General features: G+C 46.4%; 1 protein-coding gene across 1 annotated transcript in view; it reads left to right on the forward strand.

Moving 5' to 3' along the window:
• tlr5b (toll-like receptor 5b) overlaps positions 1-13,203 on the forward strand; it is a 50,735-nt gene extending 37,532 nt beyond the window's left edge. Inside the window, exon 2 of the mRNA XM_078542755.1 lies at positions 9,601-13,203. Within this exon, the coding sequence (XP_078398881.1) occupies positions 9,601-12,255 (2,655 nt within the window). The 3' untranslated portion in view covers positions 12,256-13,203. The remainder of the gene's footprint in view (positions 1-9,600) is intronic.
• Positions 13,204-14,886: the final 1,683 nt, after the last annotated feature.

Here is a 14,886-nt window from a genome sequence, read left to right on the forward strand (position 1 = left end):
GTCTGCTGCAGTCTGAGGCTGTTGCACGGGTGCCATGTCTTCTGTGGGTAGCCCTTGACCCCGAGGAACCAACACTGCAGCCTCTGTGGACCCTAGAAGACATCAAGGATCTGAGACCTGCTAAGGATGTATGAGTCGTGGACATTCCCTGGGAACTGTGCGCAGACCTGCAGGATGTGTTTGTGGTGATCGCACACCAGCTGAACATTCAGCGAATGGAAGCCCTTGCGGCTGACATAGTTAACCGCATGTTGCCTCGGAGATCTGAGTGCCACATGAGTGCAGTCAGTGGTACCCTGCACCTGTAGGAAACCTGAGATCTGGGCAAATCCCAGCGCTCTTGTATCCTGGCTTTCCCAGGCGAAATGCACGAAGTTGTGTGCCTTCGTGAAGATGGCGCCCATGACCTCACGGATGCATTTGTGGGTGGAGGCTTGTGATATCCCACAGAGGTCACCTGTGGAGCCCTGAAAGGAGCTATTGGTGTACAAATTGAGCACCGCGGTCACTTTCATGGCCACAGGCAGTGGATGCCCTCCAGGTCCCCATGCCAAATCCTGCAGCAGCTGGCAGATGTGACCGACCAGTTCCCTGGATATGCGCAGTCTTCGGCGATACTGGTTCTCAGTCATCTACAGGAATGAAAGGCAGAGTCTATAGACCCTGAGTCTAGCTATGTGCTAACCAGCGATGGCTCGCTGTGGCTCTTCAGCGGCGTGAGTGGGAGGCCCAGCTGCCTCTTCTTCCTGAGAGTGCTGCTCCTCCCTCTGCCCGGCCAGGTGCCTCCGTCGCTCTCTTCCCCTTCGTCTCCGCTCTCTGTACGCCATGAGGCATACAGCGAGGTCACCAGGATCCGTGCTCCTGATGTACTCCTCATGCAGGATGAAAGAGAGACATGTGGGTTAGCTTGGAACCTCTCTTGGTTAAGTCTGAAGGCCCCTTATGCATCCTGGAGTTCTTTTTTATTCATTCATGGGATGTGGCCATTACTGTCTAGGCCAGCATTTATTGCCCATCCCTAGTTGCCCTTGTTCAGGGGGAATTTTAAGAGTTAGGCTAGGTAAGGGCGGCAGATTTCCTTCGGCATAGTGAACCAGATGGGTTTTTAACGACAAGGATTTCATGGCCATCATCAGACATTTAGTTCAAATTTCACCATCGGCTGTGGTGGGATTCAAACCCCGGTCCCCAGAACATTACCCTGGGTCTCTAGAATACTAGTCCAGTGACAATACCACTATGCAACCACTGGATGGCCAGAGATTAGTGCGCTGCATGGCTGCCTGAAACCCAACTCCGCTCCACTCCACCTGACCAATTAGCAGCAGCTTCACCCACTGGACTGCATGCTGTGCTCTCAGCTCAGGCACAGGTATTCTCCTAACCCGCGCTGCAAGACTGCACTGTTAGCTTGAACCATGGGGGAGACTGGTCTAAGCCTGAATGATGACATTGCAAGGGGCTTTGTGCGCCTCCACCAGTGACTGCTCCATGACCAGCTTTCACAAGGAGATTGTCCAACTGTTCTGCAGTCCACTAAAATGCTCATTAGTTTGCAGTCTGTGTCTGAGGGGTGAAAGGCTCTGGAGCATTTGGTGGCAATTTCAGGCCTCTGCATTGCTTGAGTGGACAGATAAGCTATAGTCCAAACTCCAAGCATGTCGCTGTGGCTGTGTCTGAATTGTCTCAACTGCGGAGGAATTGTCACTTTATACAAGGTTTCCCTAATGCATGGCTGCTTCCCTCTCTCCCACACCCCTCCCGCATGTGCTTGTGCACTACCATCAACTGGAGTGCAGCCCTTACCACCCCCACCCTCCTTAACTCGCCTCAACTGGAGTGAAGCCCTTGCCCCCCACCACCACCTCTCCTCAACCACAGGGCAGCCCAGCACCACACTGTCAGCCAGCCAGGAAAAAGTGACTTGCCTGTGCCCTCGCCTGACCTCAACCTTCCAGTCCAATAGGCAACCCTCATAAATGCTGCACAATGTTACTATGCCTCAAAGTGCAGCTCACCAGGTGCACGCCTGAAAACTGCTGTTGTGAAATACATTGTGAAACACATCAGCGTGCAATCGTGCTGATGTGCCGGGATGATCCAGTGAGGGGGGATGATTCCGGCAAGCTGGGCTTGTAATGATATACAGATGTATTACAATGAAACGCCTGACATCCGGCAACAGGAAACAGGGCCCGCCATTGACAGACGGAGTGGACAGTTGCAAATATGTTTCACGACGTCGTGAAACCGATTCCTAGCCTTCCCGTCATATTGTCCACTCGCGCCCACCATGACACCCAACACCAGTTGGGCATGGATGATTCCGCCCATTGACAGGTTAAGTGAGTGGGCAACAAGATGAAAGATGGACTATGGTGTAGTGTGAAGTTATTCACTTTGGTCGTAAGAATAAGGAAAGTTGTGAAACTTTGTAAGTGTTGATGTTCAAAGAGACCTGGGTGTTGCTTGTACAAGGAATGCAGAAAGTTAGCATGCAGGTACAGCAGGCATTTAGGAAGGTAAATGGCATGTTGACCTTTATTGCAAGGGGTTTTGAGTACAAGAATAGAGAAGTCTTTCCTCAATTATACAGGGTTTTGTTGAGACTGCATCTGGAATACTGTGTGCAGTTTTGGTCACAATGTTTACGAAAGGTGCATTGGAGGTGGGACTGCAGAGTTTCACTCATTGGTCCCTGGAGTGAAGGGGTTGTCATCATAGAATCGTGGGAAACTTACGGGACAGAAAGAGACCCATCATGTCTACACCAGCCGAAAAACGAGCCACCCAGCCTAATCCCACTTTCCGGCGTTTGATCCGTAGCCCTGCAGGTTACGGCGCTTGGGGTGAATATCCAGGCACCTTTCAAATGAGCTGAGGGTTTCTGCTTCTACTACCCTTTTGGGCAGAGAGTTCCAGACCACTACAACCCTTTGGGTGAAAAAATATTTCCTCATCTCCCCTCTAATCCTTCTACCAATCACTTTAAATCTATGCCCCCTGGTCACTGACCTCCCTGCTAAATTAAATAGGCCCTTTCCATCCACTCTATCCAAGCCCCTTACAATTTTGTGCATCTCAATCAAATCTCCCCTCAGCCTCCTCCGTTCCAAGGAGAACAACCCCAGCCTACCCAACCCTTCCTCATAGCTGCAATTTTCCAGTCCTGGCCACATCCTCGTAAATCTCCTCTGTACCCTCTCTAATCTTTTCTGTATTGAGGTGACTGGAACTGCACACAGTACTCAAGTTGTGGTCTAACTAATGGTTTATACAGTTCTAGCATAATCTATTTGCTCTTATATTCTATACCTCAGCTAATAAAGGAAAGGATTCCATATGCCTTCTTAACCATTTTACCAGCTTGTCCTGCTACCTTTAGGGATCTGTAGACATTCACTCCAAGGTCCCCCATTTCCTCTACTCCTCTCAGTATTCTCCCCTTTATTGTGTAATCATTTGCCTTGTTTGACTTCCCCAAATGCATCACCTCACACTTCTTCAGCTTGAATTCCATTGTCCTGTGATGAGAGGCTGAGTAAACTGGGTTTATATTCTCTGGAGTTTAGGAGAATGAGAGGCGATCTCACTGAAACCTACAAAACTCTGAAGGGGCTTGATAAGGTAGATGCTGAGAGATTGTGTCCGCTGGTCAGTGAATCTAAAACACGGGGGCACAGTCTCAGGATAAGGGGCCGATCATTTAGGACTGAGATGAAGAGAAATTACTTCACTCAAAGGGTTGTGAATCTTTTGGAATTCTCTGCTCCAGAGGATTGCGGATGCTCCATCGTTGAAGACATTTAAGGCCGGGATAGATAGAAATTTAGTCTCTCAGGGAATTAAGGGATATGGGGAGTGGGCGGGAAAATGGAGCTGAAGCCCAAGGTCAGCCAGGATCGTATTGAACAGCGGAGCAGGCTCGACAGGCCATATGGTCTATCCCTGCTCTTATTTCTTGTGTCCTTATGAACTCAGAGTGGGCATGAATGAAGATAGGAGAGAACCTAGAGAAAGATGTGAGTTTCGGGTTAGAACAGGGGGGGAGGTTGTGAGGAAGTCTGGCTGTTGGACTAATGGAAGGGAGGAATACAGCAGAAACAGCTGATTGGATGGGCTGGAGCTTAGTGACAAAGCAGTCCATTACCTCCTTGCACTTATTGTTGGAGGTGAGTGTGGAGGGGCCAGGGGAGGGGTTTAAGAAGATGGTTTGCAGTAGAAAAAAGATGCTGCTGTCGGGCGGGGGTGGGGGTGGGGGGTCGTATTTTTACATTCCAGGATGATCCTGGAATAATGAGCAGTCTTAGGAGGCATGAGTGGAACCTGATAGTGTTCTACATGGTTCAGTCAGATCTGGCGGTGGATGGCGAAACTAGTTGTCTGCAATATCTTCTCAAGCCTGTGTTCCTTGGACTTAAGGGAGCAGAGATGTGGGCCCAATCGTGGGGGGAATGGGTAAGGTGGTTTCACTGGGAATTAGGGTATCAAAAATGGAGGTGAGGTTGCATTGAGAAAATCAGTAGCTGCAGAAAGGTTGTGGCGATTGGAGGGCCAACAGCCAGACTGCTGAGATTTTGAAAGCGCAGTTATAAGTGAAGATTTCCCGGGAGTGGATACAGAAGGGAGTAGGGTTGGGGCATGGAAGGGGGATGTGGGTGAAGAGTGACACAAGGAGGTGATCAGAGATGACCTAATGTTACGCTGGGACTAGCAAAAACATTGCAAGGTCAAAGGTTTGGCCTTGAGGATGGGTTGTGGAATTGTCATGGAGGGAGAGGTTTGAGGAGGATAAAGGGATAGTGAACTCAGGGGAGGGAGAACATGATGAGTTGACATGGTGGTTGAAATCACTGAGGATGAGAAGTCATTCAGTGCAGAGTCTGAGGTAAGAAATCAGTGAAGACATCTTGGTGAGAAAATGTTTATTGTACTTGTGAGGATGATAGAGAATGGTGAGTTTGAAAGAGAAATGAGAAGGGTGAAACAAAGTGAGATGCTCAAAGGAGAAAGTGCCAGAGGAGTAGGGGATCAGGCCAATTGCCTAAGGGAAGGGTAATAAATGCTGGCCTAGCCAGCAATGCTCACACACTGTGAAAGAATTAAAAAAGGTTTAATCTGGTGTTAAGCGCCACATCACCACCGTGATGGTCTAGGTGGAGCAAGTGGTGGGAGATACAGCCAGATGGGGAGGCTTCATTAAGTGAAAGATGTATTCATCCCTCAACCAGGTTTCCGTTAAGGCCATGATGTCAATGCAACCATCCACAACAAGTTCATGGGTGGCAAGAGACTTGTTTAGAAGTGAACGGAAATCCTGGAGGGATATCTGGACTTCCAGAAGGCATTTAGTAAAGCTCCTCAAAATAGACTATTAGCTAAAGTTGAAGCTCATGGAATTGAAGGCAAATTATTGACCTGGTGAAGAAATTGGCTGAGTGGCAGGAGACAAAGAGTAGGGCAGATACTCTACTTTGCAGGATGTGACTAATGAGAGTCTGCAAGGATCTGTGTTCTCAGCAGTTCACTGTATTCATTATGATTTAGGTGATGGAGAGCCATGTACCAAATTTGCTGATGACATAAAATAGGCAGTACTGTAAGCACTGTAAATTGAAGTGTAAAATTACAAAGAGATGTTGATAGATTGAGTGAATGAGCAAAATCGTGGCAAATGGATTTCAGTGTCGGCAAATGTGAAGTCATCCACTTTGAACATGTAAAGGATAGAATATAGTATTTTCTAAATGGTGGATGAGGCCTAACGAGACCTCAGGGTCCTGGTACACAGATCATTAAAAAGTCATGAACAGATATAAAAAAAATAATTAAAAAGGCTAATGACATTCTGGCCTTGATATCTAGAGGACTAGAATACAAGGGGGTAGAAGTCATGTTCCAACTTTACAAACTCCGGGTGAGACTAGACTGGAACACTGTGACCAGTTCTGGGCACCACACTATAGAAGGATATATTGGGCCTTGGAGGGAGTGCAGCTTAGATTTACTAGAATGATAACTGGACTCCAAGGGTTAAGATGTGAGGAGAGATTATACAGACTAGGTTTGCATTCTCTAAAATTAGAAGGTTAAGACATAATTTAATTGAAGCTTTGAAGATATTAAGGGGAATGGATAGGGTAGAACATATTTCTGCTGGCTAAGGCGTCAAGAACTAGGGAGCATAGACTCAAACAATTAGAGCCATATCTTTCAGGAATGAAATTGGGAAACACTTCTACGCACAATGGGTGGAAGAAATTTGGAGCTCTCTTCCGCAAATGGCAATTAATGCTGAATCAATTGTAAATTTTAAAACTGAGATTGATAGATTTTTGTTAGCCAAATTTATTAAGGGATATGGGGCAAAGGTCAGTATATGGAGTTAGGTATTAGATCAACTAAATTCTCATTGAATGGGTGAACAAGCTTGAGGGGTTAAATGGCCTACTCCTGTTTTGATGTTCCTAATCTTTATAAATCACTAGTTAGGCCGCAACTGTGGTATTGTGTACAATTTTGAGAACCACACCTTTAAAAAGATGTCAATGCCTCAGAGGGAGTGCAGAAGGATTCGTAACCAGAAGACAGGTTGACAAAAGAACCAGAGACAAACGAGGAAACACAAGAACATAATAGGAGCAGGAGTTGAGCCTGTTCCGCCATTCAATAAGACCATGGCTGATCTTGCGCTTCTACTCCATTTTTCCACATGCTCGCCATATCCCTTGATTCCCTGAGACCCCAAAAATCTATCTATCTAGTCGTAATTGTATTCAATGATGAAGCATCCATAACCCTCTTAGGCAAAGAATTCCAAAGATTCAAACCCTTTGAGTTTTTAAAAATTCATTCATGGGATGTGGGCTTCGTTGGCTGGGCCAGCATTTGTTGCCCATCCCTAGTTGCCCTTGAGGAGGCAGTGGTGAGCTGCCTTCTTGAACCGCTGCAGTCCATGTGGTGTGGGTACACCCACAGTGCTGTTAGGGAGTTCCAGGATTTTGACCCAGCGACAATGAAGGAACGGCGATATATTTTCAAGTCAGGATGGTAAGTGACTTGGAACTTTCAGGTGGTGGTGTTCCCATCTATCTGCTGCCCTTGTCCTTCTAGATGGGAGTGGTCGTGGGTTTGGAAGGTGCTGTCGCAGGAGCCGTGGTGAATTCTTGCAGTGCATCTTGTAGATGGTACACACTGCTGCTACTGTGTGTCAGTGGTGGAGGGAGTGAATGTTTGTGGATGTGGTGCCAATCAAGCGGGCTGCTTTGTCCTGGATGGTGTCAAGCTTCTTGAGTGTTGTGGGAGCTGCACTCATCCAGGCAAGTGGGGAGTATTTCATCACACTCCTGACTTGTGCCTTGTAGATGGTGGACAGCCTTTGGGGAGTCAGGAGGTGAGTTACTCGTTGCACGATTCCTAGCCTCTGACCTGCTCTTGTAGCCACAGTATTTATATGGCTAGTCCAGTTCAGTTTCTGGTCAATGGTAGCCCCCAGGATGTTGATAGTGGGGGATTCAATGATGGTAATGCCATTGAATATCAGGGGGCGATGGTTGGATTCTCTCTTGTTGGAGATGGTCATTGCCTGACACTTGTGTAGCGCAAATGTTACTTGCCACTTGTCAGCCCAAGCCTGGATATTGTCCAGGTCTTGCCACATTTGGATATAGGCTGCTTCAGTATCTGAGGAGTCGCGAATGGTGCTGAACATTGTGCAATCATCAGTGAACATCCCCACTTCTGACCTTACGATGGAAGGGAGGCCTTTGATGAAGCAGCTGAAGATGGTTGGGCCTAGGACACTACCCTGAGGAACTCCTGCAGTGATGTCCTGGAGCTGAGATGACTGACCTCCAACAACCACATTCCTTTGTGCTAGGTATGACTCCAACCAGTGGAGAGTTTTCCCTCTGATTCCCACTGACTCCAGTTTTGCTAGAGCTCCTTGATGCCACACTCTGTCAAATGCAGCCTTGATGTCAAGGGCAGTCACTCTCACCTCACCTCGGGAGTTCAGCTCTTTTGTCCATGTTGGAACCAAGGCTGTAATGATGTCAGGAACTGAGTGGCCCTGGCGGAACCCAAATTGGGCGTCAGGGAGCAGGTTATTGCTAAACAAGTGTTGCTTGATAGCACTGTTGATGACCCCTTCCATTACTTTACTGATGATCGAGAGTAGATTGATGGGAGCGGTAATTGGCCGGGTTGGATTTGTCCTGCTTTTTGTGTACAGGACATACCTGGACAATTTTCTATATAGCTGGGTAGATGCCAGTGTTGTAGCTGTACTGGAACAGCTTGGCTAGGGGCATGGCAAGCTCTGGAGCACAAGTCCTCAGTAATATTGCCAGAAAATTGTCAGGACCCATAGCCTTTGCAGTATCCAGTGCCTTCAGCCGTTTCTTGATATCACGTGGAGTGAATTGAATTGGCTGAAGACTGGCATCTGTGATGCTGGGGACCTCCGGAGGAGGCTGAGATGGATCATCCGCTCGGCACTTCTGGCTGAAGATTGTAGCAAATACTTCAGCCTTATCTTTTGCACTGATGTGCTGGGCTCCCCCATCATTGAGGATGGGGATATTTGTGGAGCCTCCTCCTCCAGTGAGTTGTTTAATTGTCCACCACCATTCACAACTGGATGTGGCAGGACTCCAGGGCTTAGATCTGATCTGTTGGTTGTGGGATCGCTTAGCTCTGTCTATCACTTGCTGCTTATGCTGTTTGGCGTGCAAGTAGTCCTGTGTTATAGCTCTACCAGGTTCACATTCATTTTTAGGTATGCCTGCTGCTGCTCCTGGTGCTGCTCCTGGCATACCCTCCTGCACTCTTCATTGAATCAGGGTTGATCCCCTGGCTTGATGGTAATGGTAGAGTGGGGGATATGCTAGGCCATGGGGTTACAGATTATGTTCGAGTACAATTCTGCTGCTGCTGATGATCCACGGCACCTCATGGATGCCCAGTCTTGAGTTGCGAGATCTGTTCGCAATCTATCCCATTTAGCGCGGTGGTAGTGCCACACAACACAATGGAGGGTATCCTCAATGTGAAGGCAGGACTTCGTCTCCACAACGGCTGCACGGTGAAGTAATTTCTCCTCATCTCAGTCCAAAATGATCGGCCTCTTATCCTGAGACTATGCCCCCGTGTTTTAGAAAACCTGATCAGTGGGAACAACCTCTCAGGTCTACCCTATCAAGATCCTTCAGAATCTTTCAATGAAATCGCCATTCATTCTTCTAAACTCCAGAAAAACAGTTTTTGCACAGCAAGTTGTGATCTGAAATGCCTGAAAGGTTGGTGGAAGCAGATTCAACAATAACTTTCAAAAGAGAATTGGATAAGTACTTGAAAGGGAAACATTACAAGGTTGAGCAAAGAGCAAGGGGGTGGAACTAATTGGATAATTCAAAGAGCTGAGTGCCCTACATCTATGCTATACCATTCTATGTTTCTATAATCAGGATAGGCAAAGTTACTAATTATGTGCAGTTATATTGTTACATTGTGTGCAGCCCATACTAGATTCAGTCAGGTATGAAGATGATTTCTTTAGCAAACACCAATAAATAATTCATCCCTTTTTTTGTTTAATAGGACACCATGACGTTACACTTATCTCTGTGCCTCCTTGGAGCCTTTGCTGCAGTTCAGGAATCTTATTCCAAAACTTGCTCAAGGTATCAGAACCACTTGTTCTGCCAGAATTTTACTGAGATCCCTCAAGTGCCAATCGACATTGTCAACCTCAGCTTAAATGAAAACAACATTAAGCTCATTGAAGAGACATCGTTTTCTTGGCTAGGTCAGTTACAAGTCCTCTCAGTTGGGTTGCAGACAGAGCCACCATTGCGTATTGGAGCAAGAGCATTTAGAAATTTGCCCAATCTGACATCTCTAGACCTGGGAGGAAACAAAGAATTAGAACTGGACTTAAAGACATTCGCTGGGCTCAGAAACCTGCAGGTCCTGTATCTGGACTATAATGGTCTGAATGACTCAGTTCTACAACAAGGATATTTTGAAGATTTAGTCTCACTGCACACCCTCATTCTTGAGGGAAACAAGATAGAACATATCAGGCCAGATGCAACATTTTACAACCTACGGGCGCTGGTAAACGTTCATTTTAACGCAAATCGGATTCACCAGATTTGTGAGGGGGATCTGCATAATGTTCGACAGAGGTTTTTCAAAACATTTGACATCTCCTCAAATAGATACTTGTACAGTGGAGAGAGCTTCGACTGGGAGAAATGTGGCAATCCTTTCCAGGGCATAATGCTTCACACCTTGGACATTTCACAAACTGGCCTCGGCATCCAACAGCTGGAGAAGATGTTTTTAGCCATAAGAGGAACGATTATTATTCAAATAAAGATGCAGTATTCGTCCATTGGTAGATCATTTGGTTTTAACAATATAGAGGATCCAAGTAACCAGATATTTTTTGGTCTCAAAGACAGTTCTGTGATGATTCTGGACATGTCCCATGGGTTCATCTTCGCTCTTACAACGTCTGTATTTTCACACTTGCCATCCTTGCAGCTTCTAACATTATCTTTGAACAAGATCAACCAGATTGAAAAGAAAGCATTTTTTGGCCTTGAGTCCCTTCAACAGTTAAATCTTTCTTTCAATCTTTTGGGGGAGATCTACTCATCAACCTTTGAAGGTCTGAGGGACATCTCGTTAATTGACCTGCAACACAACCATATTGGGGTCATTCAGTACAATGCATTTCATGGACTGAATCAACTGAGGACATTGAATCTTCGAGACAATTCTCTCTCCGTTATTTCTGGGTTGCACCACCTTCCACAATTGGCTTATTTCTTAGTGGGTCACAACCGACTCAAGACAGTTTATGGCCTGGAGGCAGTTTCCAGTAGCACCTTTCTCGATTTCTCAAACAACGCCTTTACCAACCTCAATGTTTTCTACGAGATCATGCAGCTCCCTGCTGTGAAGCATCTTTTGTTGAGGGACAATCGTGTGTCGATGTGCACTCCTGCTCTTACTGACACCATTCCAAAGGACAACCAGTTAATACACCTTGACCTCTCAAGCAACTTCCTAGAGTTGATGTGGGCATCGAAACAGTGCTGGGAGGTGTTCCATAATCTGACTAACCTAACTGCCCTTCTCCTTGATCATAATTATCTCACTGAGCTACCACAGGATGTTTTTAAAGGTTTGGATTCTCTAAAGAGACTCAACTTGTCATCTAACTCTTTGTCCCAGCTCAGCCTCGGCCTGTTTCCCAGCACTCTTGAAATTCTCGACTTGTCTAAAAATCGCCTTGTGTCCCCCAGCCCGGAGGTCTTCAGTTTCGTGAGTCATCTGGACTTGAGGCAAAACCAATATATCTGTGACTGTAGTCTCAGGGATTTTATCGAGTGGCTCAATGGCACTGAGGTGGACTTGATGGAACCATTAACAGAGATATACTGTGTGTTTCCAGAAGAGTTGCAAGGGATACCTCTTCGTTATCTCAATGCTGATGGGTGTGAGGGAGATGTTAATATGGAGCCAATACAATTTGCTCTCTTTGTCTTCTTCACTACAGTCTTACTGATCATGATCACTTCTGTTCTGCTCTACAATAAATACAGGGGCTTGTTCTTCATCTGGTACAAAAGAACAACAAACATCATCTTGAATGGTCAGAAAGCTGATCTGGAAGGAAAGGACTACAGGTTTGATGCATACTTGTGTTTTAGCAGTAAGGACATTGAGTGGGTGAAGAATTCACTTCTGCAGTATTTGGACTCCCAGTTCAGTGAGACGAATAGGTTTCAGCTGTGCTTTGAAGACCGTGACTTCATTCCTGGAGAGGATCACATTACAAACATACGTGATGCCATTTGGTGCAGCAAGAAGACGGTCTGCATTGTGACCAGGCACTTCCTTAAGGATGGTTGGTGTGTTGAAGCCTTCAATATTGCCCAGAGTCGACTCTTCCATGAAATGAGAGATGTGATGGTGGTGCTGGTTGTCGGCAGGCTCCTGGATTACCAATTAATGAAGTACCAGCCCATTAGAGCATACATCCGGAGCAGGCAATACATTCGCTGGCCAGAGGACCCTCAGGACCACAAGTGGATCTTGAATAAGCTGGCAGTCCAAATTTTGGAAGAGCCCAAAAGGAAAAATCCAAAGGTGAAGCCATTCCGCCGACTGACTTTCTTCAACAGGAAGAAGGCAAACAATGTCACTGAATTGCAACGGGTAGCCACAGTCGCACGATAATAATTCCAGGTCACTGCCTGCAGCAGATATAACATCTGGCTTCAGGCCAACTGTAAGACCAAATTCTACTTCTGAATGGTGCTTTGATGCTTTGGACACCAAAGTATATCATCAATAGGTGGCCCGAAGCCTCAACACTGGCCTGCTGTCACGTAACTACCTCAAAAATGACAATTAATCTGATTCTGTGGATATCTCACAGATCAACTTCTGTGCAGATTTTACCATTAACTCCCCCTTTTGATTTGCTATTTATTCATCCTTCCTCTTCAGGTTCCCCATAGCCATCCGCTCCCACCTCTATCCTTTGTGCTGTTACTTCAGTGAGACACAGGTCAGGCAGCCTCCTCTCAACACTTCTGAGTCATTCCCCACCCCTACAGAGATCGTGAGATCTGACTCACTTCTTGTCTTTTTTTTAAAAACTATTGTGCCCTTCGTTTGAATCTATCCCCTGTCGCATGTGATCCATCAGCCAAGTACTCCAACTGGCATTCACACTACTTCTATTGACAGGAGTCTCCCACTCCTTTTGGCAGCAACACAGTGTGGTGGAAGAAGAGCTGGACTGGACTATTTGACTCCATTAATGATAAACACATAGTGTCCATCAGTGCCAAGATCAATTTGATCATTTCACTTCATCAGTGGATACTTTGAAACCGCACGGAGAACGCATTACCTAAAAACATAGATATTATCACATGGAACAGTCTACTTGACCCAATCAGGTGGTGTTCATCCTCCACATGAGCAAGTATTCTAATTCCATACCTGCTCTGTTCCCATATCTCTAATTCACCTTTCCTTCAATCACATATACAACCGTTTCTTAACTGATGACATGATCCTGCTTCATATACAAACTATGATAGAGTGTTCAACAGCCCACAACCTTCTGTGTAAAAAAATACAAACAACATTTCTCCTGCTCTCTGCCCTAAATCTGTAACATTTAATATTGTATTTATCTCCCCTGGTTGTTGACTCTCAATCACTGAAATCAAGACTTTTTCTATCTACTCTGTCCCATCCTTTATGAATTTTAAACACCTCCAGGAAAATCATTCATAATCTCCTTTGCTCTAATGAAACCACCTCCCGTTATTCCATTCTTTCTTTATATTTTCAATTCCTTAAACTAGGCAGTATCCTCATGAATCTCTGCTATATCCTCTATATTGCCTCAACATCTTTGTGGCAGTGTGGAGCCTAAAACTGCACCCAGGACTTCAAGCTGTGGTCTTACTAAGGTTTCACACAGATTCATTGTTCTATCTGGACTTTATGTTTTATAACTCTTGCCATAATGAGCCGAAGGAGGAAACAGTGTGTAGCCAATGGGAAACAGCGTGTAGCCAATGGGAAACAGTGTGTAGCTGGTAGGAAACAGCGTGTGGCCAATGGGAAACAGTGTGTAGCCGGTAGGAAACAGTGTGTAGCCGATGGGAAACACCGTGTAGCTGGTAGAAAACAGCGTGTAGCCAATGGGAAACAGTGTGTAGCCAATGGGAAACAGCGTGTAGCTGGTAGGAAACAGTGTGTAGCCAATGGGAAACAGCGTGTAGCCAATGGGAAACAGCGTGTAGCCAATGGGAAACAGCGTGTAGCCAATGGGAAACAGTGTGTAGCCAATGGGAAACAGCGTGTATCTGGTAGGAAGCAGCGTGTAGCCAGTAGGAAACAGTGTGTAGCCAATGGGAAACAGCGTGTAGCCGATAGGAAACAGTGTGTAGCCGGTAGGAAACAGCGTGTGGCCAATGGGAAACAGTGTGTGGCCAATGGGAAACAGTGTGTGGCCGGTAGGAAACAGAGTGTAGCAAATGGGAAACGGTGTGTAGCCAATGGGAAACGGCGTGTAGCCGGTAGGAAACAGCGTGTAGCCGGTAGGAAACAGCGTGTAGCCGGTAGGAAACAGCGTGTAGCCGGTAGGAAACAGCGTGTAGCCGGTAGGAAACAGCGTGTAGCCGGTAGGAAACAGCGTGTAGCCAATGGGAAACAGCGTGTAGCCAATGGGAAACAGCGTGTAGCCAATGGGAAACAGTGTGTAGCCAATGGGAAACAGTGTGTAGCCAATGGGAAACAGCGTGTAGCTGGTAGGAAGCAGCGTGTAGCCGGTAGGAAACAGTGCGTAGCCAATGGGAAACAGCGTGTAGCCGGTAGGAAACACCGTGTAGCCGGTAGGAAACAGTGTGTAGCCGGTAGGAAACAGCATATAGCCGGTAGGAAATAGCGTGTGGCCAATGGGAAACTGTGTGTAGCCAATGGGAAACTGTGTGTAGCCGGTAGGAAACAGTGTGTAGCCGGTAGGAAATAACGTGTAGCCGGTAGGAAACTGTGTGTAGCTGGTACGAAACAGCGTGTAGCCAATGGGAAAAAGTGTGTAGCCAGTAGGAAACAGCGTGTAGACAATGGGAAACATTGTGTAGCTGGTTGGAAACAGTGTGTAGCCAGTAGGAAACAGTGTGTAGCCGGTAACAAACAGTGTGTAGCCAATGGGAAACAGCGTGTAGCCGGTAGGAAACAGCGTGTAGCCAATGGGAAACATTGTGTAGCCGGTTGGAAACAGTGTGTAGCCGGTAGGAAACAGCGTGTAGCCAATGGGAAACAGTGTGTAGCCGGTTGGAAACA

The sequence above is a fragment of the Cetorhinus maximus genome, chromosome 5, assembly GCF_964194155.1.
Source record: "Cetorhinus maximus chromosome 5, sCetMax3.hap1.1, whole genome shotgun sequence".
Taxonomy (NCBI): Eukaryota; Metazoa; Chordata; class Chondrichthyes; order Lamniformes; family Cetorhinidae; genus Cetorhinus; species Cetorhinus maximus.